This window comes from Helianthus annuus, chromosome 16, assembly GCF_002127325.2.
Source record: "Helianthus annuus cultivar XRQ/B chromosome 16, HanXRQr2.0-SUNRISE, whole genome shotgun sequence".
In the NCBI taxonomy this organism is placed as follows: Eukaryota; Viridiplantae; Streptophyta; class Magnoliopsida; order Asterales; family Asteraceae; genus Helianthus; species Helianthus annuus.
The window spans coordinates 58,026,486-58,048,048 of record NC_035448.2 but is presented as its reverse complement, the minus strand read 5'-3'; the positions used below and the strand labels follow the sequence as shown (position 1 = coordinate 58,048,048).

The window sequence follows — 21,563 nt, the reverse complement described above, 5'->3', positions numbered from 1 at the left end:
GTCTCCCTAAGATTGCATTATACTTTGAGGGTGCCCTGACCACTGTGAAGGTCAGGTTTATCGTTCGAACTCGATCCCCTACCCCAACTGTGAATGGAAGCCTGATTTTTCCCATGGGGTGTGATACACTGTTGTTGAATCCCACTAAAGGGATGGAATCTTCTTCGAGCTGATCTCTTACATCTCTGTCAAATCTGAGAAAATAATGCTCGTATATTACTTCGACACCAGACCTCCGTCTACGTGTATTCGAGACACTTTGTGGCCAGCTATTATGGCTGAGACGTTGAGGGGAAGTCGTTGCACTTCATTTTCCTCCAAGTGTGGCATGAGGATTGGAGTTTTCATGCAGTCTGGGGAGCCCAGGATCCTGGCTTTTACACTCCGGGTGGTATCGAATTCATTCCTTCTTCTAATCATATCAACATCTGCCCTCCCAGGCTCCCTTACATCTCTTCCCTTGCGGTCCCCTCCCCCCTCCTTAATTTCCTTAACCAAGTGGGCCAGCCTTCCCGTCTTTACTGCAGCCTCTATTTCTCTCTTTAAATACATACAGTCATCGGTTTTATGCCCAAAACCTTTGTGGAAGTCACAATACTCGTTAGGATGTGCCTTTGGCCCAGGCTTTATGGGTGGTGGCCTCGGGAAGGAGTTCTTTACCCTCTCAGTGGCCAGTATCTCACTTGGGGTCTTGGTGAGAGGGGTGAAATGATCAGAGTAAGGTGGGGGGCCTCTCCCTCGAGGTCTATACGGGGAATATGAGGGCCTTGCTCTGTCGTGCAACATTCTATCAAAAGCGGGTTTTCTGGAGTAAGGTGTACCTTTGTCAGGAGGCTTTGCAGCTGGGGTGATCCTTCGAGGTGTGACGTCCGTCTCCTTGGCTTTGATGACCGTGTCTTTTCCTCTGACAAAGGCTCTGACCCTGTCCATAAGGTTGTCAAACGAGTGGGGGAACTCCTCCCCCAGTTTCTCACACAGCTGTGCATGCTTTAGCCCGTTTATGAAACTGCTGATCTTCATGACCTCCGGGACATCTTTGATGTTCATGCTCTCCTTGATGAATCTCTCCATATACTGGTCTATTCGCTCACTGTCCCTCTGCCTTATGTGGAGGATCTCATTTGGATTCTTGACCACTTTTCTTTGCTGGCCAAAGTTCCTGAGGAACTTCTCGCTTAACTCTTCATAACTATCGATTCCCCCCGGAGGGAGGCTGTCAAACCAAAGTCGGTCTCCCTCCGTCAGGGTTTGTACAAACATGTGACACCATACAGGCATGGACCATCGCCCAAGTTGCCCTGCTCCCCTGAAGGCATGAAGATGATCTTCAGGGTCTCTTGTCCCGTCATAGCGGTCAAAATTTGGGGGTAACTTTGTTTTGGGGGCATTGGTGCTTCTGCAATCCTTCGTGTGAACTTTAAGACCTCAGCTAAGTCCCGTGGTAGATAGGGTTGATCCAAGCCATCCTCACTTTGGTTATCCTCTTCCTTCGACTTCTTTCCTGTGATGAGGTCCTCCCTTTCTTCTGAAGACATTTGTCTGAGGGCAGTCATGAATGTTTCCAGTAGGTCACCACTGTTGCTCTTGTTTTGAAGGTCTGTCCCTTCTTGGTTGGAGGGTGTGTCAAATGAAAGCCTAGCCCTGAGGCTGTCAAGCTTTTCTTGTCTCTTTAAATCTTCAAGACATTTGTTAGCTTTTCTCTGTGCATGACCACAAAATCTGGGGTGATGTGCTCCGTTCTTTCTGGGTTTTCCACCTGGTTCTCGTTGCCTTCTTCATGAGTTATGTCTTCTACAGTGACCCTATCCAGATCATTCTGTGCCGTCTGGGTGATACGCGAGTTGGGTGGGGTTGCCATGTTGTTGTCGGTGAGATAAGCTACTCTTAACGTCGGAGTTTGATGTGGGAACACCGGGCATGCTGATGTCCCACGGATGGCGCCAATGTCGAATACCCAACTCCCGGCTGACGTTAGGTGGATCTCCGTTGACGTCAAGAGTCTTTATCTTCGCTACTACAAAAGAACAAACCGTTAGCTTTGCCACGGAGGGCCCCAGAGGGGGGATCCGTGAGCAAGCTCTGGCGTGAGAGTAAGTAAACTTGCCGGAAGAGTTGAGGAGCTTACCCCGATGAGTATGATCATCGGGATGTTTCCTCTAAGGTGTGAATCTAATAAATGTGATACTTGTAATAAATATGTGGGAATAATGGTCGGAATTTAGTGTGAGAGTAGTAAATGTGGGGGTAGTAAATGAGATACCTGGATCCTCCTTAATCATCCCTTTTGCACCCTTATATAACCACCAAGCCTTAATCTTCACGTGAGATATTTTTACGAGATAATCCAATGGGTTCTGATGGTCTTTGGGGGGCTCAGACACGTGTCTGACCCCCAACGGTGAGATCATAGTCTCATTTAATTTTTTCGGCGAAAGGGTACAGTTCCAGCAAAAGATCCTCTGTTAGTCAACCATTAAATGTTGCCTGTCTTCTCCGGTCCTTTTTCCCGCTCATAACGGTAATCTTAGTGGGCAAGGCAGACTTATTGTTGGGCTTTTCCTGTTGGGCTTGCGTGATGATAGCCCAAAGCGGGTAAATGGAGCTTCCCATTGGTCCGTTGTCAGTAACCGTCGGTAAAGTATCGTTAATACTTTAAAGAAAACATTGTTGTAATGAATTTACCATGTATTGACCAACGGATTTGTGGGATCCGTAAGTAATTACCGAGAATTATCAACCTTCACAGATATTCTATAAATAACTCTCACTTTTCTAGCAAGTGAAATTTCAGAATCCCGGGTTGCTTTTTTACATAAAGAATAATGGGTTATGGGTCCTTAATTAAGGGCTAAAAAGGTGTTGGACTTGGGCCTAACTAAGTTTTGGGATCTCCATTGTTGGCATCTTTGTACCTTTGTGTTGTGAGATTGCTATAATGAGTTTTGTACTAAGGGGCGTTGATTATATTTATCAAGAGTATTCAGAATGGATCCCCTATGTATTTGTCAGTGGGTTATTTATATCATAAGAAATGATTGTGAGTGGTTTTGAGTGATTGTGAGTGAATGAGAGAAAATGTTACCATTAATTTGTAAATATACGGGAAACATTGTTCACCCCTATAACTTTTTAAATATTTTTGAAAGTGCTTGTAAGTGAAGCAGAGAGAAAAGGTAATGATAAATATATAAAATATTATTTAATTGAAAAATAGAGAGAAAAAGTAGTTATTTTTAGTGAAACTATAGAAATATGGATAAGGGATTGAATGTGAATGCTCTGATCTATTATGTAATTAGTCATCATTATATAAATGATAAATTTACCAAAGGATACGGTTGTCTGATGATTGTCGTAAGGGTCATGCAAAAACCTAATTAAACTAAGTATATAGCGTAAGTAGGGTATCGTATCCACGGAGAATTTGTGCTAGTGTAGAAGATTTTAACTAAAAACAAAATTATCTAATTGGGTGTTTGTTTGTTTGTTTGAGAAAAAACACAATTTGTCACGAAAAGTGTTATCGATTCAAAAGTCTGTTTACCACAAAAGTCTGTTTACCGATTCAAAATACCATATACACATGGCCTTTGACTTAATGATTTTGATTAGTTATTAGGAACCATTTTTAAATAAACTATAACACCTAACAACCTGTTTGATTATACCAATCACCCACCAATTTACCAACCCGCTAATGATGCAAGGAAATCACTATTACGCTTGATAAACGACGAAAAATTCAAATATAATAAACGTTTTACAGAATCAACACAAGTAGTTTAAATTACCAGTTTATACGAATCAGCAGACAAAGTTCAAAGTGCAAAAAGTAATAAACGTTCATCCGGACGGAGGTCAACAAGCATTTAGCCGTGCATACTTGTCATCATATTACCGCCTTTTTGTTTGGTCGAACTCGTTCTCCCCATAATTGCCGTCAAGAACTTGCGAACTCCCTAAGATTGTTGCCGTCAAAAGTCCTCCAAAAATTGCTATGCGATGCTCTTCATTCCTTTTTAATTCTAAAACCTCCACTGCCCTTGTTTTCTTTTGGGCCACACTCACGTAATTAGGCAGAGCAAGGGAATGGATGGGCTCATGATATGATACTGCTTCTAATTAATTCTTATGGCCCAAGTCAAACAAAGCATGACAGTCAACCCGGTCAACGCAACAAAAAATAAAACTCCAAACTCACTTTTCTTGTTTTGTCGTGCCCCGAGTGATTTAATATCACTTTCATCATTTGTGAACTATAGTACATCTTAAATGGGATATTTAAAACAAACTTTTAGCCTTTTATCACTTCTATAGTCCCCCGTCTTCTTTATACGTCTTCTTTATACATTTTTAATTGTTCGTTTATAATTCTTCTTCACACCGAGACCCTTACTAATAAATTACTCCTGCAAGACATAATACAACATAAGTACATCAAATAATTATCTAACTATCTAATTTTAATTCTTGACTCATAATGGTCACTTTTGTAAATTCAAAGTCGTGTACTGTTTGTGTTTGTGTGAAAGACATATATCAAAGAAGGCATTAGCGTGCTCACGCTGCAATTGGAGAGAAAATGCACACTCATAAGTCATAGCTAATGTCATTTTAGCTTTTGCTGGATGATAAAGACTCTTGTGTCTTGGGAGACCAAAATTTATACACATGCTTTAGATGTGAATAAAAATTGATCTTCGTTTCACATTCATGATATCACAACAAATGCACAAATTCCTTTGCTTGTTATCTATATTCAATCCCACATATGGAAGGTTCCAGGCAAAACATATTCATTTTCAACTTTAAAAAGTTTTAATATAAAAGAAATCGTTGGTATACAATGTTAGTGTCAAAATTGGTACTCGGATTGTATTATCATCAAACAACAAAGACAAGAAACAAATCTCAGACGCATCACACTCTTCAAACTCTAAGACTCAAATCATCAACATGATGAACTGACTTCAATCTTTTTACACAATCTACACGGGTTAAAAACTATAAACCCTAGATCTATAAGAACTATAGAGTTCTAGAGAGAGACGAAAGAGAATTGTGTGTGAATCTAATGTTGAGAGATACTGAACTAATCATCTCCAACTAACTTCCTCACTAGCACTTATATGATAGCTCACTCAGCAGATACCCTAAAGGCCCATTCAGCAACTTAGCCCACGAACAGATGTGTTAAGCCCACTACAAGATAACCCATGTTCAGCCCAGCATTAAGCACAACCATCCAGCAGCCATAACATGTAAAAAACAAAAAAAAAAATTATATAGCATTAGAATCAACCACAAGACACTTAGAAAATATTAATATGAATTATACGTTTGACATTTAAATTGAAGATAGAAATATTTCAACAACCCCCCCCCCCTCCCCCCTCAATTTAATAGTCAACTATATTTAAGCATGTTAAAACACATGTTTAATAAAAAATCAAAGTGTTCTTTAAAACTCGATTTTTGAATGTTTCCTTTCTTTTTAACCATATAATCAGTAGTTTAGATGAAGAATTTTCTGAACACTCATAAGATGAAGCTGATCATCCAAACAACAATATTGTATACTATCTTAAAAATGAAAGTGCCACCGACCAACTACTTCATTTTTCTTTGAAACTTCCAGCCCAAATTCTATAAAATGCAGCCCATTTAGAATACCTTTATTTTAAAGTCCAGTTGGAGGCTTGGAGCAACTACTTTCAACATTTACGTTTCCTGATTGTAATTACACAAGAATTTTAGATGTGACTACTATAATAAAATCAAATCTTAGCACACATTCTATACTTACTTAAAGTAGAAACTCGGTGGCTTTTGCCATCGACCAACTACTTCGTTTTTGTCCGCTTTTGTCTTATATATATATTGTTTGATCAATTGGATACCAATTATATTTTATTCCATCTATCTTAATTTGCAACATCCATGTATTTTCCAATAGACCACCTCTAACTTTTCACCATATTACAATTTAAGTGCATCACTTTTTCTACCATCAAAGTTTCATAAAATGACAATTTTAGTCTTTAGACTACTACTTCATATTACAAGTTTTACAAATTAATCATTCAAGTTTCTAATGTTTCAACTTTATCCCTATACCATCTATAATATACGTTTTTAACCTATTATTTTCTTCAATAATTTTCATTTGCTGATTTCTTTTTAAAAAACTAATTTTTCATTGACCTCCTTGAGTTTCTAAAGCTTCGAGTTTACCCCTTTCGTTCCGTTACTCTAAAAAACTAAGTTTTTACGTGCGTAATTTTATGTACACGTCGTTATAAATTTTAGTTGGCTTAATTTTAGACGTAAACTTTTTTTTTTTTTTTGAAATGAGTCCGCTCAAATATAATACGTTTTCGTGCTTATTTTATGTACGTTTCAGTTGGTCCACGTTTCGCGTAAATGTACCAAACCGAGCATGGTTAAATATGATACATTTTCATTCATTCAATGGTAAAAATTCGAGTTACTCTATATTTCGACCATTAACAATGCAAGACAGATAAAATTACAATTATATTGTTATTATATATCTATACTAAAACCATAGTCGCTGACGTTTACACCTCCCAACTTTAGTCCTTGCACTTTGCATAATACTTATAGTTGCCCCGTGATATGAATGTGTTTTCTTTTTTTCTTTTGTGGTTTCTGTTTTTTGAAAGCTATAATAAGCCCCTTCTAATTACACATGTCGATTATTTCTCTATACACACTTTATGTTTTTTTGGCACATTACGTTATAACTGTACAATATAATTTCTATAAATTTGATTGTTATAACTGTACAATATAAATTCTATAAACTCGATTACTTAACGTTTTGATTCAATGTATGTTACATTGAGCTGAACCAAGTACGTAAAAACATGAATTCTCATATGATTAACGCATTACATAAAGTTTAGGCTAATCCATTTGATGTTTGCAACGGGCCCGCGGCGCATCGCCCGCGGGTCATATTACTAGTTAAAACAAAAGATACATATTCAAAGAACTTCCCTGAACACTTTCTTCAAATCTTCAAAACTTTTTTAGTGTTTACATTGTGAAAATCGTCTTGAACGAAGCCCACTTGATGGATGTGTCGGGCCGTGTCTTGGCCCGAAGGTGAACCCAGTATGATCACTTTAGTCCAGCAGCACCAAACATTTGGCTTATCTTTGAAGCAGCCCGACTACAGACCTTTAGAAGCCCACCTCCAGTGAAGTGTATTATGCAAATAAAGAAAAAAACATATGTATTAGAAACTTTTACTATGGATATTGAAGAGAACAAGACATATTTACATGCTTAACTCCTGAACACTCTCCTACAATTTAATATCCAAAAGTAACAACCATATTAAGACGATTACACAACACAACATTCTGGTTAATCAAAATCTTCTAATTAGATAATCAGAGATTTATTCTCAACTTCAACCAAACTTTTAGATTCACAAACACAAAACAGATTCGCAACAAAATACCACTCTCAACCTCAAACTTCAGATCGACAACACGAAGACCTGACACACTCTAAACAAGACCTAAACAGGCTACGAAGATCTACAATTGTTAACAAGATCAACAACCCATAATCTTGAGAAGAAATCCTAGAGAGAGAAAACTGAAATGAATCAAATAATATGACACGAGACATAACATTCTGCAAAAAAACAGATATAACTAATTAGAACAAAACATAGTCCGATTAAAACTGATTTAGCAGATTCAAGAATACTATCAGAAACAATCTGATAAAACATAGAGTCACACAACTCTAAACTCTGAACAACGTCTGAAAAGAATTGACAGAAACCAACACTACGATCTAATAGGACCAGACTCAACAACATGGAGAATCTACAAATGAAATGACCCTAGACCAGTGTGGAAGGAAAAACAAACATCACCTAGACGAGTGAACTAACATCACTACGATCGGCGATGAAGTCTCAAATAGACAAATAAGATCACCAACACGATGATCCTACACAAACCTCACTACGGTCGGACACTATACATGAAGATCCTAGACCAGTGAGATAAAGACAAACACTATATATTCTTCACGATAGCATAGCATTTACAACAAAACAATCAAACGGCGATTCCAATAACCAAAGGAATACATGATTATTCAAAAATCATCAGATACACATTTTCATACCAAACAAAAATTACAACCTAAACAACTTCTAATAACACATATAATCACAAGATTATAATACAAAAGAAAATATCTCTCACATAAGAGAAACCACATAAAGCTGCAACAACATTCAAGAAACAATCTTGAACAAATACATCTAACCTCACGATTCAACAGTTAGAGAATTAACTTCGAGTCAAAAACCTTTCTAAAAAACAAAGACAATCTTCTACACAAACATTACATCAAACCACGAGCAGATTTCCACAGACATTGATACGACTTCATGACTCTACTCAAGCAGAAAACAAGATAAAGATTGATAAACATAACCACCCCTCAATCTTAATCATATATTTACTAAAAAGAAAAGTCAAGTCAGATTTTAATACAATCCCATTTTCAAATATAACATGAAATCTAACGAACAAGACTAGATTCACATGTTTATGAATTATGAACTGGATACACAATACAAACAAGTCTAGGCGAACTCTTTCCCTTATCAATAACTAAAAACTTCACCACTAAAACAAGATCTTATACGAGACTATGAACATTAGTGACATGATTGTAGATCCCAAAACGTATCTGGATCACAGTGGTTGGTTGTTTTAGTCCAAAACACCTATTGATTAAGTGCTTGAACTATGAAAAGTCAAGAAAGATCAAGAATGAAGATGAAGCTAATGGATTGATGAATACAACTAGTGTTGTATTGAATCCAAATAATAAGATATAACAATAACAACCTTGGATATCAGATTTGAGCACACAATATAAAGATTTGATGTAAACAACACTTGATTCACCAAAGAGCCAAAAGCTTGGCTAGGTTACAATGCTTGGGGTATTTATAGTAGACTCCTGACTTGCCAGCAAATTTATAAATTTGCTGGAATCTTAACTACACCAAGTCAGGATTACAACTTCTAGACAATTACAAAATAAGCCCCTAAACATTCAAAATACTTACAAACTACTATCTAAACTAATCCAGCACAAGTACCAACGATCTCATAAGCTCTAACAATATCCCCCTAGATCGTTGCGTGCTTGTCTTCTCATTCTTCGGTAGTAACCGCTGGATTTTCAGTAGCTTGCTTTTCGGACTCGGTTGGATTTTCTTCAAGGACTATTGTTTCAGATGGTGCCACGGTCTCTGTCGGTGTTGCCGGAGTTTCTTTAGTAACATTAGCTTCACACGTTGGTTGGTCCTCCTTAGTGGCCTCATATGTGGATGAGGCCGGAGGTGTTGGTGTTGATTGTGAGGTTGTGGTGGCTGGATCAGCTGTTGAAGCAGAACTTCCTTCTTTCGTTCGCTCATGCTTCTTTTTCTTTCTTGCTTCTTTCTTCTTTGCATCCTTTTCTTTTCTCTTTTCTATTTTGTCAACCACATCCAGCATATCTCTTTTTAGCCTCCATGCCCGCTCCACCGCTCTCGAAAATAACGCCGCCTCCTCCAAGTTAGCATTTCCTGCTCCCACGTTTATACGGTTGGCGTTTAGTATTGTCAGATCAGAGAGCCCAAACATGAAGACATCCATTGGATCCAGAATACGGATATCTTCATTATCATTTGATCTAATAACAGCTTCACCGGTTTTACTGTCATAAAACCATTTCTTGAAGTTTGTGAGAGCGACCGGGGCATCTTCTGGGATTTTGATCCGAGTGACAACTTTAGCTGGGTTGATTACCCACGTCACCTTCCCTTTTCCAGTGATTGGATCTATGGTTGTTTTGGACACTCTGCGCCTTGGGCGTTGAGGAGCGTGATTTTAGAATCCCTTGTTACATTCCTTAGCAATTATACGTTCAAAGTCCCTTCCTATTCCCCTTTCTTCATGATTCAGTAAGTCTAGACGGCCAAGTTCCCTGAGATCCCATCTTGGAAGTGTAAATAGATCAAATCCAGTTTCAAAGTACTGAATTACTCCACCACGTCTTTTTACTACGAACATTCCTCTAAGATTATCATACTTCCAACTGATAATCTTATCGGTGGCTTCAGAATTTTCAACTTTGATAACTTGATGAAAATCGGGAAGTCTTTCTCTTTCCTTTTTGAACCATTCCGGGTGCTCGGGGGCGAAAGTTTTTCCATTCTCTTGCTCGTATAAAACTTCATCCTCCAGCCCCCATTCAATGAACTTTGATGGCATATCTTCCCGATCGATCGCTTCTTCCTCACTTTCATCACCTTCCGATACTTTGTCAACAGGCTCTAACCGCCTCTTCTTTGCCTCAGCTTATTTCTCTTTTCGAGTTGTTTCTTCTTGAATGAAAGCATCGAAGTCGAAGATTTCGTCGAATGTGAACATCGGCTCGATTTTCATTTTCTCACACATCCCTCGCATCATCCTGTACATTTTCTCCAGCCCTGCTTGCTGGAATCTGATAAATTTGGACTGCTTGGCCATGTACGCAGTCATATCCTTGTTTTTCTTCCTCTGGTCTTTAAGCTTTTCCCTGAGGATGTTGGTATCATTCACTTGATTCTTCAATAAGCAGATTTCTTTTGCCACTGAAGGCCCGGTGTCTTTTATCAACTTGTCGTACAGCTCTTGGAAGGGACGGAGCCTCTGCGGAGCAACCGGAGGCCTTGAAATCCTTGTAGGCTTGACTGGAGATACATTTGATGGGCCTTGACTTGCTTGCACTTCATCTGGATCAACGAGAATGGTGTCAACGAAATCATTTATTGTTTAAATTTCTTCAGGTATCATTTCGGGCATTTCTGTGGGAGATATTTCTTTACGCTTTAATCTTTTCTCTCTTTTCTCCTTTTCTTGCATGGCATGAATTGCTTTTAAATCTTGGATGTGTTGACGGTGCTCTTCAGTTTCAGCTGCACTTATTGCTGCACCCATTAAACGTTCAGAGCTTTCAGTTGTCTTTTTCTTCTTGTGGGGTTCCCCTTTAGCAGGTTGTTTTTCTTTTCTTTTCCCTTTGCCTCGTTCTTCTCTAGCAGCTGCTTCGGCCTGAGCCTGAGCAGCTTTCTGCTGTTTTGCTTTGACTCCCTCTCTGTACTTCTGATACGCAGCCTTGACAATTGGTAATCTTTCTGCTCGATACATCCAATCATGTAACAGCACCCATTCATTGGTCTTTATTTCAGTATACTGTCGGCTGGTAGGTACATGAAACTTGTAAGTGTTTCCATCATTAGGGAGATCCTTGTGTTGATCGTTGATGAGCATCTGAATGAATCTAGGGTACATTGCCCATGTAGCTCCGTTTGCATTTTCGCGCATGTAGTTGAATATTAGCCCAGAGAGGTTGAATTTCTGATTTAGGCATAAATTCAACATGGCCGCCAACCATTCCAGGTTTAACCCATCAAAACCACCTTTTCGATGAGCTAGACTCATAGAGATCACATGAACAATAAATCTCCAATCTCGGGTGAGTCCACCTCTCTTGATTTCTTTCTTGTTGCGGAAGTCTCCAACATATCCCATTCCTCTAAAACCATCAAGGACATAATCTTGACTAAGACTTAACGGATCTTCACTGTTGTCTTGAAACCTCTGAACCTGACGAATCCTGTCTTCAGTCACCTCCACTCTCTTGTTACGAACGGTTGAAACTATTCCTGGTTTATTGTTGATGGACTCCAGCTTCACGTTTTGCCAGAAGTCTTGAATGTGTATGGGGTAGACTATAACAGATGTCTCCACAGCGTATCCGATCCTGCTATTTCGTACCCATCTGGTTACATCTTCAAAGTCAGTAGGCACTTCGTCTAGGTTTATGCTTTGATTGTGCTTTAGCGTTTTATCCCATTCCAGAATTTTCACCATACTGCATATTTCACGGAAAACGAGGCCAGTTAGAGTGGGTAATTACCAGATAAAATGTGCATAGAATAAAATTTACAAGAAATATACAAGAGTATATATTAAAAGAATTAAAAAAATTAAATTCATGATAATTTTGCTGCCAGGTCAAGCGATGTCTTCGCTGACTCTAGTCATCGAGACAAACCACCGGATCATCATCTAAGTTCGCTAGCGAACTGTAACACCCCAAAATAGAATTTATGCTCATTTTCATGATATGTTACAAATTATAACACATACAATTTTAATATGATTGTATTTGCGTTGCAAACTAGGTTATGAGAAGGAATATTTACATTAGGATAATATTTAAGAATTATGAGCTTGGTTAGTAAGTATATAAGTAAGGTTTAACTAACAGAAAGGGAATTGCCATAAATAATAAAAACTGAATCTTGAAGGGGCAAATGTGACATGAATAGAAAGTGGAAATGATAAAATAGAATTAAAACACAATCACACACATAACAGTATGTGTGTGTCGACCAGGAGCCAAGAAAGACAAAGGGGAACCCTTATTCATCATCCCAAATTCAGCAATTGAAGCTCTAATCTTGGCTAATACTCATGCATGTCTTTGATTTCTTAATCATCCAAGCATGCTAAAGCACTAGGTAAGTAGAATTTCATATTTTGGATGATCTTGTATGTTATGGGTCTTGAGAAATTCATGAGTTAGTATGAAATTAGTAGGATGATGAACTAAGAACATCAATTAGACCATAATGAATGCTTGAATTCGACTAGATTAACATTAGAAGTGAAAACCCACTTAGGGTAAGGGTGTTATGAGGTACAATGTGAAATTCTTGAGTAAAATTAGTACACGGATTATGTATGATGATGTTATAATGAGAACTTGCTAGTTGGAACTGATTTAAACGGCATGATTTATGGGATTCGTGTTAAATTGATGTTCTTGTGGGTCTTGATATGATTTGGTTGAAGTTGTGCAAATGATACTTGTACTTTATGCTTTAAAAATGGTATGCGCGCCAAGTGTTTGTTGAAATGCTTGAATGAAATTATCATGTGTTATTACTATGTTAAATTATTAGAAATTTGCAAACTTTAGTTGTTCGCTTGATTGTGTTAAGAATGGAATGAAAACAATGGCCTAAGATTAAAGAAAATGATTTTTGATTCTAGGAGTTAAGGAAGAAAGTTCAAGCCGTGCCGGGATACAAGCTAGCAACGACAAAGGTAAGTTCTTCGCCTACAAAATATTATTAGCATGAACAAGGTGATGCGTCAATGTTCTTTGTCAAAAGTTGCATAATTGCAAAGAGCTTAATGTAAGTCTATACATGTTATGGATATGGGTCGAGTAAGCAAGAAAGGAGTTGTGCTAAGTTGAGGAGTTCATGTTCGAATGACGGTTGAAAAAGAGTATATTGTAGTTCGACTAATAAATAGAGGTTATATGAATTATCTAATTAAATGTCTATTTGGTGGGTTGTATGTAGGTAAAGCTACTTGATGGATGGCATGGTTGGACCGAACACACTTATGATGTACGCTTCCGCAAAGTCTCTAGTCATGGTCTAAACTTTTGTTTAAGGTTTTCTTTCGTTAAAACGGGTCCTTTGTATATAAGTTAACCCGGAAGTAATTAGATGTTGAAATTGTAGTCAAGAACTTGGTTATATTTTGTGGAACGTTTGGGGTTCAAAACTTGTTCATAACTATATAGTTGGTTAATGTAAAAATTTACTCATGAAGTATTCGACCCGTTTAATATTTTGTCAAATGCAAGTTCGTTTATGTCTTTTAAGTTTTAGACCTTACAAGTTGGTATCAGAGCCAAGGTTTGAGGGATTCGAGTAAGTGATGGTGCTCGAACTCAAACCGAAAGCTCTTGTGAAGGTGTGTTCGTTCCAAAGCGCCACGCAAGTAAGTACTTTAAGAATTTCATGTTCTTAGTTAGATACGGGAATGGGTTTTGGTTTAGTTATTAGTATATCCTGGGTTTGGATGATAATGGGTGCTATGGAAGGTTTCGGGACTGCCCAAGACCATTTCGGGTTGGAAAAAGAGGCTGAGAATGAAAGTTTTGATTAAACAGCGATTGCAGGCCAGAAGCACCGTCGGCGACGGCCCTTTTGGGCGTCGGCGACGCACCTGGAGGCTCCGACGGCTTAACTCCCTGCCTACGGAGAAAATTCAGCGACGGACTTTTTGGGGCACCGTCGCCGACGCAGCCTTGTGCCGTCGGCGACGCCCTCTCCTAAACTGCTATGCTGAATTGTTTTGTTTATGATTCCGAGGCTTCCCAAACCCGTTCCAAACACTTGTTAAACTCTAAGAACACCTCAAATTCTCTATGAAATTTAGATTACTAATAATTACCATGCTTTAATAAGGAATGTGTAAAAGAACGGGACGTTATATACATGAATGAATGAAGTAAGTAAGAAGTGTATCTAGAATGTTTGCATAGAAAATTTGGATGAAATTGCGACTTACAAGAATGAATTAATAATTATGATTGAAGTATAGAAAGACTGGGAAAACGGATGTAATGATGTTTAACATGAATGTTCAATTGTAGATGGCAAGTGGAGGAAACACGGATACTACCGAACGTATAACTCGAAACGAGTTAAACAAGATGATTTCGGATGAGGTAACGAAGGCGTTTGACGCAAACGTTTCAAAGTTAGCCCAAGAGGTGGAGGGCTAAGTACTAAGTACGGTAGAGAATATGATCACGAGCAAAGTGGATGAATTGAAGGAAATGATAACCGGGATTCAAGGCAAGAAGGAAGCAAGACGGTGCACCTACAAGGATTTCATGGCATGTAAGCCTACAACCTTTAATGGGGAAATCGATCCCATAGAATGTCAAAGATGGATAGCTAACATGGAAGGGGTGTTCATTCGAAGTCATTGTGACAAGGAAGATCAAGTCATGTTTGCCACAGGGCAACTCTTACGAAGGGCTAAAGATTGGTGGGACTCGTATAGTAAGGAGATCGGGGAGAATCGAGTTCAAACTTTGACTTGGCAAGAATTCAAACAACCTTTTATCAAATACCATTGTCCACAATCAGCGGTGGATCGAATCCAAGAAGACTTTCTCCGACTCCGACAAAGGGATGAATCTGTCAATGAGATCACGAACACCTTCCTTGATCAACTGAAGTTTTGTGAAGAAATAGTTGGAACGGAGAGAAAGAAGATTATCCGTTATCATGGCATGCTTAAGGCTGAAATCCGGGAGTTCATAACTCCTTCGAAATGTGAAACTTTGGACGAGATCATTGATCTAGCGAGGGATAGGGAAATTGAAATAAAGAGGCAAGACGAACGTGGGGAGAAAAGGCAAGTTGAGAAGGGGTCAACGCAAGGTTCTTCTAAGAAACCCAAGACGCACGATCAAGGAAAGAAGGAAGCTTCCAAAGGCGGGTTTCCACGATGCAAGACATGTGGAAAACCCCATTCCGGTGAATGCTTATTGGGAAGGAAGGGGTGTTATAATTGCGGACAAGAAGGGCATCCGTACTATAACTGTCCGAATCCCAAGAGGGTGTGCTACAATTGTAATGAATCGGGCCATGTGAAAGCTGAATGCCCAAAGCTCAAACAAGGGGTGAAGAAGGAAGGAAAGAAAGAAGAACCCGCGAAAGCTAAGGGAAGAATGTTTCAAATCTCCACGGAAGAAGCAAGGGCTCACCCGAATGTGGTCTCAGGTATCTATATGATAAACTCTATACCCACTTATATATTATTCGATACCGGAGCTAGTAGATCATTCATTTCTAGTGAGTTTGCACGTTCCCCTTTATTTACGATAGAAAGAATGTGCACACCTCTTGAAGTAGAAATTGCTGATTGTAAGAGTTACCGTTTGCACGAAATATGTAGAGGCTGTAGAATCACTATAGATGATGAAGATTTTGATATTGATTTGATTCCCATGGCCTTGGGAGAATTTAAAGTCGTGCTAGGTATGGATTGGTTATCCCGTTATCACGCGGAAATTTTATGCGAAAACAAAATTATTCATGTGACATCTCCTAAAGGGAAACGGGTAACCATTCATGGGGAAAGGGAAGTAGGGGCAAAATTTTGTACTATCTTAGAAGCAGTTAAGTACGTGAGGGATGGAAGTAAAGCATTTCTAGCCTATGTTATCGATACTAAATTAGGAGCCTTTAGAATTGAAGATACTAAGATAGTGAATGAATACCCGGATGTATTTCCGGATGAATTGCCGGGACTTCCACCTGAGCGGGAAGTCGAATTTCGTATCGAATTAGAACAAAATGCCAAACCGGTAGCCAAAGCCCCTTACCGGTTGGCGCCCGCGGAAGTACGGGAATTAATGGTCCAATTGCAAGAACTTCTTGACAAAGGTTTCATACGCCCTAGCGTGTCCCCGTGGGGAGCGCCTGTTTTGTTCGTTAAGAAGAAGGATGGGTCGATGAGAATGTGCATCGACTATCGTGAACTTAACAAACTCACGGTAAAGAACCGATACCCACTTCCGAGAATAGATGATCTCTTTGATCAACTACAAGGGGCAAGTTGGTTCTTAAAAATCGACTTGCGATCGGGCTACCATCAAGTACGAGTAAGGGAAGAGGATGTACCTAAAACTGCGTTCAGAACTCGCTACGGACATTACGAATTCCTGGTAATGTCATTCGGGTTAACTAACACTCCGGCCGCTTTTATGGATCTAATGAATAGAGTATGCCGAAATATGTTAGATCAGTTCGTCATAGTGTTTATTGATGATATTTTAGTATACTCTCGTAGCGAGTCTGAACATGCAAATCATTTACGTCAGGTACTTGAAACACTTAGAAAGGAAAGATTATATGCTAAGTTTTCTAAGTGTGCCTTTTGGCTTAGGGAAGTGCAGTTTTTAGGACACGTAATTAACGAAAAGGGAATTTTGGTGGATCCCTCTAAGGTGGAAGCCGTGATGAAATGGGTACCCCCAAAGAATGTTAGTGAAGTAAGAAGTTTCCTAGGTTTAGCCGGCTATTATCGGAGATTTATCCAAGACTTCTCCAAAATAGCCCTTCCTTTAACTAAACTGACAAAGAAAGAAGAAAGGTTCGAATGGAATGATGATCAACTGAAAGCCTTTCAAATGTTAAAGGAGAAATTGTCAAGTTCTCCCGTATTAACACTACCAGAGGGAACGGAAGACCTAGTGGTATACGCGGACGCATCCCATCAAGGGTTAGGTTGTGTCTTGATGCAACGAGGCAAGGTCATTGCCTATGCTTCAAGACAACTAAAGCAACATGAAATTAACTATCCAACCCACGATCTCGAACTGGCGGCGGTAGTGTTTGTCTTAAAAATCTGGAGGCATTATTTGTATGGAACGAAGTGCACCATTTATTCGGACCACAAAAGCCTTAAATACTTCTTCGAGCAGAAAGATCTCAATATGAGGCAACGGAGATGGTTGGAATTGATTAAAGATTATGACTGTGACATTCTTTACCATCCGGGTAAAGCTAATGTTGTGGCGGATGCACCTAGTCAGAAGGAATACCCACCACCTATTCGGGTGAAATCAATGAGAATGATAGTTACCCCAAACCTTCTTGAAACAATACGCGAGGCGCAAGATAAGTCCTTAAATATTGGCGATCCGAAAAGTGAAAGAACGAAAGGGTTTGAAAATGAATTTGAAGTAAGCGCAAGTGGGTTGAGAACGAGATTTGCACGGATTTGGATACCGCGACACTGTGAGGCGAAGACCTTATTATTGGAAGAAGCACACAAGTCCCGTTACTCGGTTCATCCGGGAGCCACTAAAATGTACCGAGATTTGAAAGAAAATTTTTGGTGGCCGGGAATGAAACGCGACATTGTTAAGTATGTATCTAAATGCTTGACATGTTCCCAAGTTAAGGCGGAACATCAAAAACCATACGGGAAATTGCAACCCTTAGAAATTCCGGTATGGAAATGGGAAAATGTAGCCATGGACCTTGTAACCAAATTGCCGAAGACAAAGAATGGGCATGACGCAATATGGGTCATTGTCGACCGCCTTACAAAAAGCGCCCATTTTCTGCCCATTCGGGAAACTTTTTCCTCGGAAAGGTTAGCGGAAATTTATGTGAATGAAATTGTTTCTCGCCATGGTGTACCAGTGTCTAATGTCTCAGACCGAGATACGCGATTCACCTCCCGTTACTGGCGGAAATTCCATGAAGGAATGAGTACTCAATTGCATGTGAGTACCGCATACCACCCACAAACGGATGGCCAATCTGAACGAACAATTCAAACCCTCTTAGATATGTTGAGAGCATGCGTGATGGATTTCGGGGGAAACTGGGATGAACATTTGCCATTAGTGGAATTTTCGTATAATAATAGCTACCAAAGTAGCATACAAATGGCACCATATGAGATGTTGTATGGGAGAAGGTGTAGAACTCCCGTTTGTTGGGGAGAAATAGGACAAAGAGAACTCGCACCGAATGATGTGGTGGCGATAACTAATGAAAAGATCGACGTCGTTCGGGCTCGATTAAAAGAGGCGCAAGACCGACAAAAGTCCTATGCGGATAAAGGAAGACGCCCTATTGAGTTCCAAGTGGGGGACCGGGCATTCCTGAAGGTATCCCCGTGGAAAGGCATAATTCGATTCCGTAAGCGAGGAAAATTGGGTCCCCGATATATCGGACCGTTCGAGATTTTAGCTCGAGTCGGAAAGGTGGCCTATCGGTTAAAGTTACCTGCCTCATTAGAAGGGATTCACAATACCTTCCATGTGTCACAATTGCGGAAGTGCTTAACGGATGAAACAGCTCATGTACCCCTTGAAGACATTGAATTAGACGAGAAGATGAATTATATAGAAAGGCCGGTAGCCATAAGGGATTCCAAGACGAAGACTCTTCGTAACAAAGAAATCAAGCAAGTATTGGGTCGGATCTCACTTGGGAACCGGAGAATGAAATGAGGAAGTTCTACCCGTCTTTATTCGGTACATGAATCAGGTTTCGGGGACGAAACCTTCTTTAAGGGGGGTGGACTTGTAACACCCCAAAATAGAATTTATGCTCATTTTCATGATATGTTACAAATTATAACACATACAATTTTAATATGATTGTATTTGCGTTGCAAACTAGGTTATGAGAAGGAATATTTACATTAGGATAATATTTAAGAATTATGAGCTTGGTTAGTAAGTATATAAGTAAGGTTTAACAATAAGAAAGGGAATTGCCATAAATAATAAAAACTGAATCTTGAAGGGGCAAATGTGACACGAATAGAAAGTGGAAATGATAAAATAGAATTAAAACACAATCACACACATAACAGTACGTGTGTGTCGACCAGGAGCCAAGAAAGACAAAGGGGAACCCTTATTCATCATCCCAAATTCAGCAATTGAAGCTCTAATCTTGGCTAATACTCATGCATGTCTTTGATTTCTTAATCATCCAAGCATGCTAAAGCACTAGGTAAGTAGAATTTCATATTTTGGATGATCTTGTATGTTATGGGTCTTGAGAAATTCATGAGTTAGTATGAAATTAGTAGGATGATGAACTAAGAACATCAATTAGACCATAATGAATGCTTGAATTCGATTAGATTAACATTAGAAGTGAAAACCCACTTAGGGTAAGGGTGTTATGAGGTACAATGTGAAATTCTTGAGTAAAATTAGTACACGGATTATGTATGATGATGTTATAATGAGAACTTGCTAGTTGGAACTGATTTAAACGGCATGATTTATGGGATTCGTGTTAAATTGATGTTCTTGTGGGTCTTGATATGATTTGGTTGAAGTTGTGCAAATGATACTTGTACTTTATGCTTTAAAAATGGTATGCATGCCAAGTGTTTGTTGAAATGCTTGAATGAAATTATCATGTGTTATTACTATGTTAAATTATTAGAAATTTGCAAACTTTAGTTGTTCGCTTGATTGTGTTAAGAACGGAATGAAAACAATGGCCTAAGATTAAAGAAAATGATTTTTGATTCTAGGAGTTAAGGAAGAAAGTTCAAGCCGTGCCGGGATACAAGCTAGCAACGACAAAGGTAAGTTCTTCGCCTACAAAATATTATTAGCATGAACAAGGTGATGCGTCAATGTTCTTTGTCAAAAGTTGCATAATTGCAAAGAGCTTAATGTAAGTCTATACATGTTATGGATATGGGTCTAGTAAGCAAGAAAGGAGTTGTGCTAAGTTGAGGAGTTCATGTTCGAATGACGGTTGAAAAAGAGTATATTGTAGTTCGACTAATAAATAGAGGTTATATGAATTATCTAATTAAATGTCTATTTGGTGGGTTGTATGTAGGTAAAGCTACTTGATGGATGGCATGGTTGGACCGAACACACTTATGATGCACGCTTCCGCAAAGTCTCTAGTCATGGTCTAAACTTTTGTTTAAGGTTTTCTTTCGTTAAAACGGGTCCTTTGTATATAAGTTAACCCGGAAGTAATTAGATGTTGAAATTGTAGTCAAGAACTTGGTTATATTTTGTGGAACGTTTGGGGTTCAAAACTTGTTCATAACTATATAGTTGGTTAATGTAAAAATTTACTCATGAAGTATTCGACCCGTTTAATATTTTGTCAAATGCAAGTTCGTTTATGTCTTTTAAGTTTTAGACCTTACACGAACATAGCGATGACACAGTCTTGATTCGGAACCGACTTGCCAGCGAAGGCCACAACCTATATCGCTATCCGAGCGATTTAGATTATGTGGCTGAATGCTCGAACTCGCGTTCGAGACTTGTGATTTTTGCTAACATCGCTCGTGTTCCAGGCTCGTATCTTCGCTAAGTTCGCCAGCTATCTGGTTAGACAACTTCTGATTAGGGTATAATTTCGCTGGCGAACTTAACCTATGACACGGTCTTTTCTTCGGAGACAAGATACCAGCGAAGCTACCGATCTAGATCGCTACTCGAGCGAAATAGATCATTCGCTAGATGCTCGAACTCGCGTTCAAGACTTTTGGCCTTCCCTTACCTAATTTCGCTAAGGTCGCTGGCATCATATTAAAATCGCTGTCTTCAACGATTTCTTGTTAAACCCTTTCAAGTATTCAACAGTTCATATCCACCCTTTCACTCATGAATTTTATCCAAATCTTTAAACTTATGTAACCAGCATGTATCATTTTAAACACGGATTTGAATATTTACGATATCGAACATGATCATTGCTTTCTAACACACCTTATAAGATCGATATAACCCCAATGAACAACCCAAAACCCACTCAAAATCTACACAATAATTACGACTATGACAAAAGATCAAACAGCGAACACTGAAATCACCAATTGGATGAACGATAAACTATACATTAAAACATACCTTGAGATCTTGATTGAAAGTGAATTTTGTGTTGATGATGATTTGAGATGAAATTATGGAGAAAAACAGAGAAGAAAGCGATAACCGTATGTGCTAGAAGTGAAAATTTGAACATTTACACACGGTTAAAAAAATATATATATGTACGGAATAGGATAACCAGCGAACTTATAATTTCGCTGGTATCTTAATTTCGCCCCCGTTTTGCTATATTCAAATTGTTT

General features: G+C 38.9%; 1 protein-coding gene and 2 long non-coding RNA genes across 3 annotated transcripts; 2 read left to right on the top strand and 1 right to left on the bottom strand.

Annotated features, from left to right (window-relative positions):
* Nucleotides 1-216: 216 nt before the first annotated feature.
* LOC110919248 lies at nt 217-1,278 on the bottom strand. Its single transcript, XM_022163522.1, has one exon. The coding sequence runs from the start codon at nt 1,276-1,278 to the stop codon at nt 217-219; it is 1,062 nt and encodes a 353-aa protein (XP_022019214.1).
* An 11,204-nt stretch (nt 1,279-12,482) lies between these two features.
* LOC110916711 lies at nt 12,483-13,542 on the top strand. Its single transcript, XR_002579935.2, has 3 exons — nt 12,483-12,616; nt 13,152-13,205; nt 13,469-13,542. It is a non-coding gene; the product is annotated as an uncharacterized LOC110916711 (long non-coding RNA).
* Nucleotides 13,543-19,322: 5,780 nt separating this feature from the next.
* Nucleotides 19,323-20,592, top strand: LOC110915442. The gene is made up of 3 exons (XR_002578992.2): nt 19,323-19,456; nt 19,992-20,045; nt 20,309-20,592. It is a non-coding gene; the product is annotated as an uncharacterized LOC110915442 (long non-coding RNA).
* Nucleotides 20,593-21,563: the final 971 nt, after the last annotated feature.

What these genes read in the sequence shown, in the direction of transcription:
- LOC110919248 (XM_022163522.1), bottom strand. Translation starts at nt 1,278, where the DNA reads ATGCCTGTATGGTGTCACATGTTTGTACAAACCCTGACGGAGGGAGAC.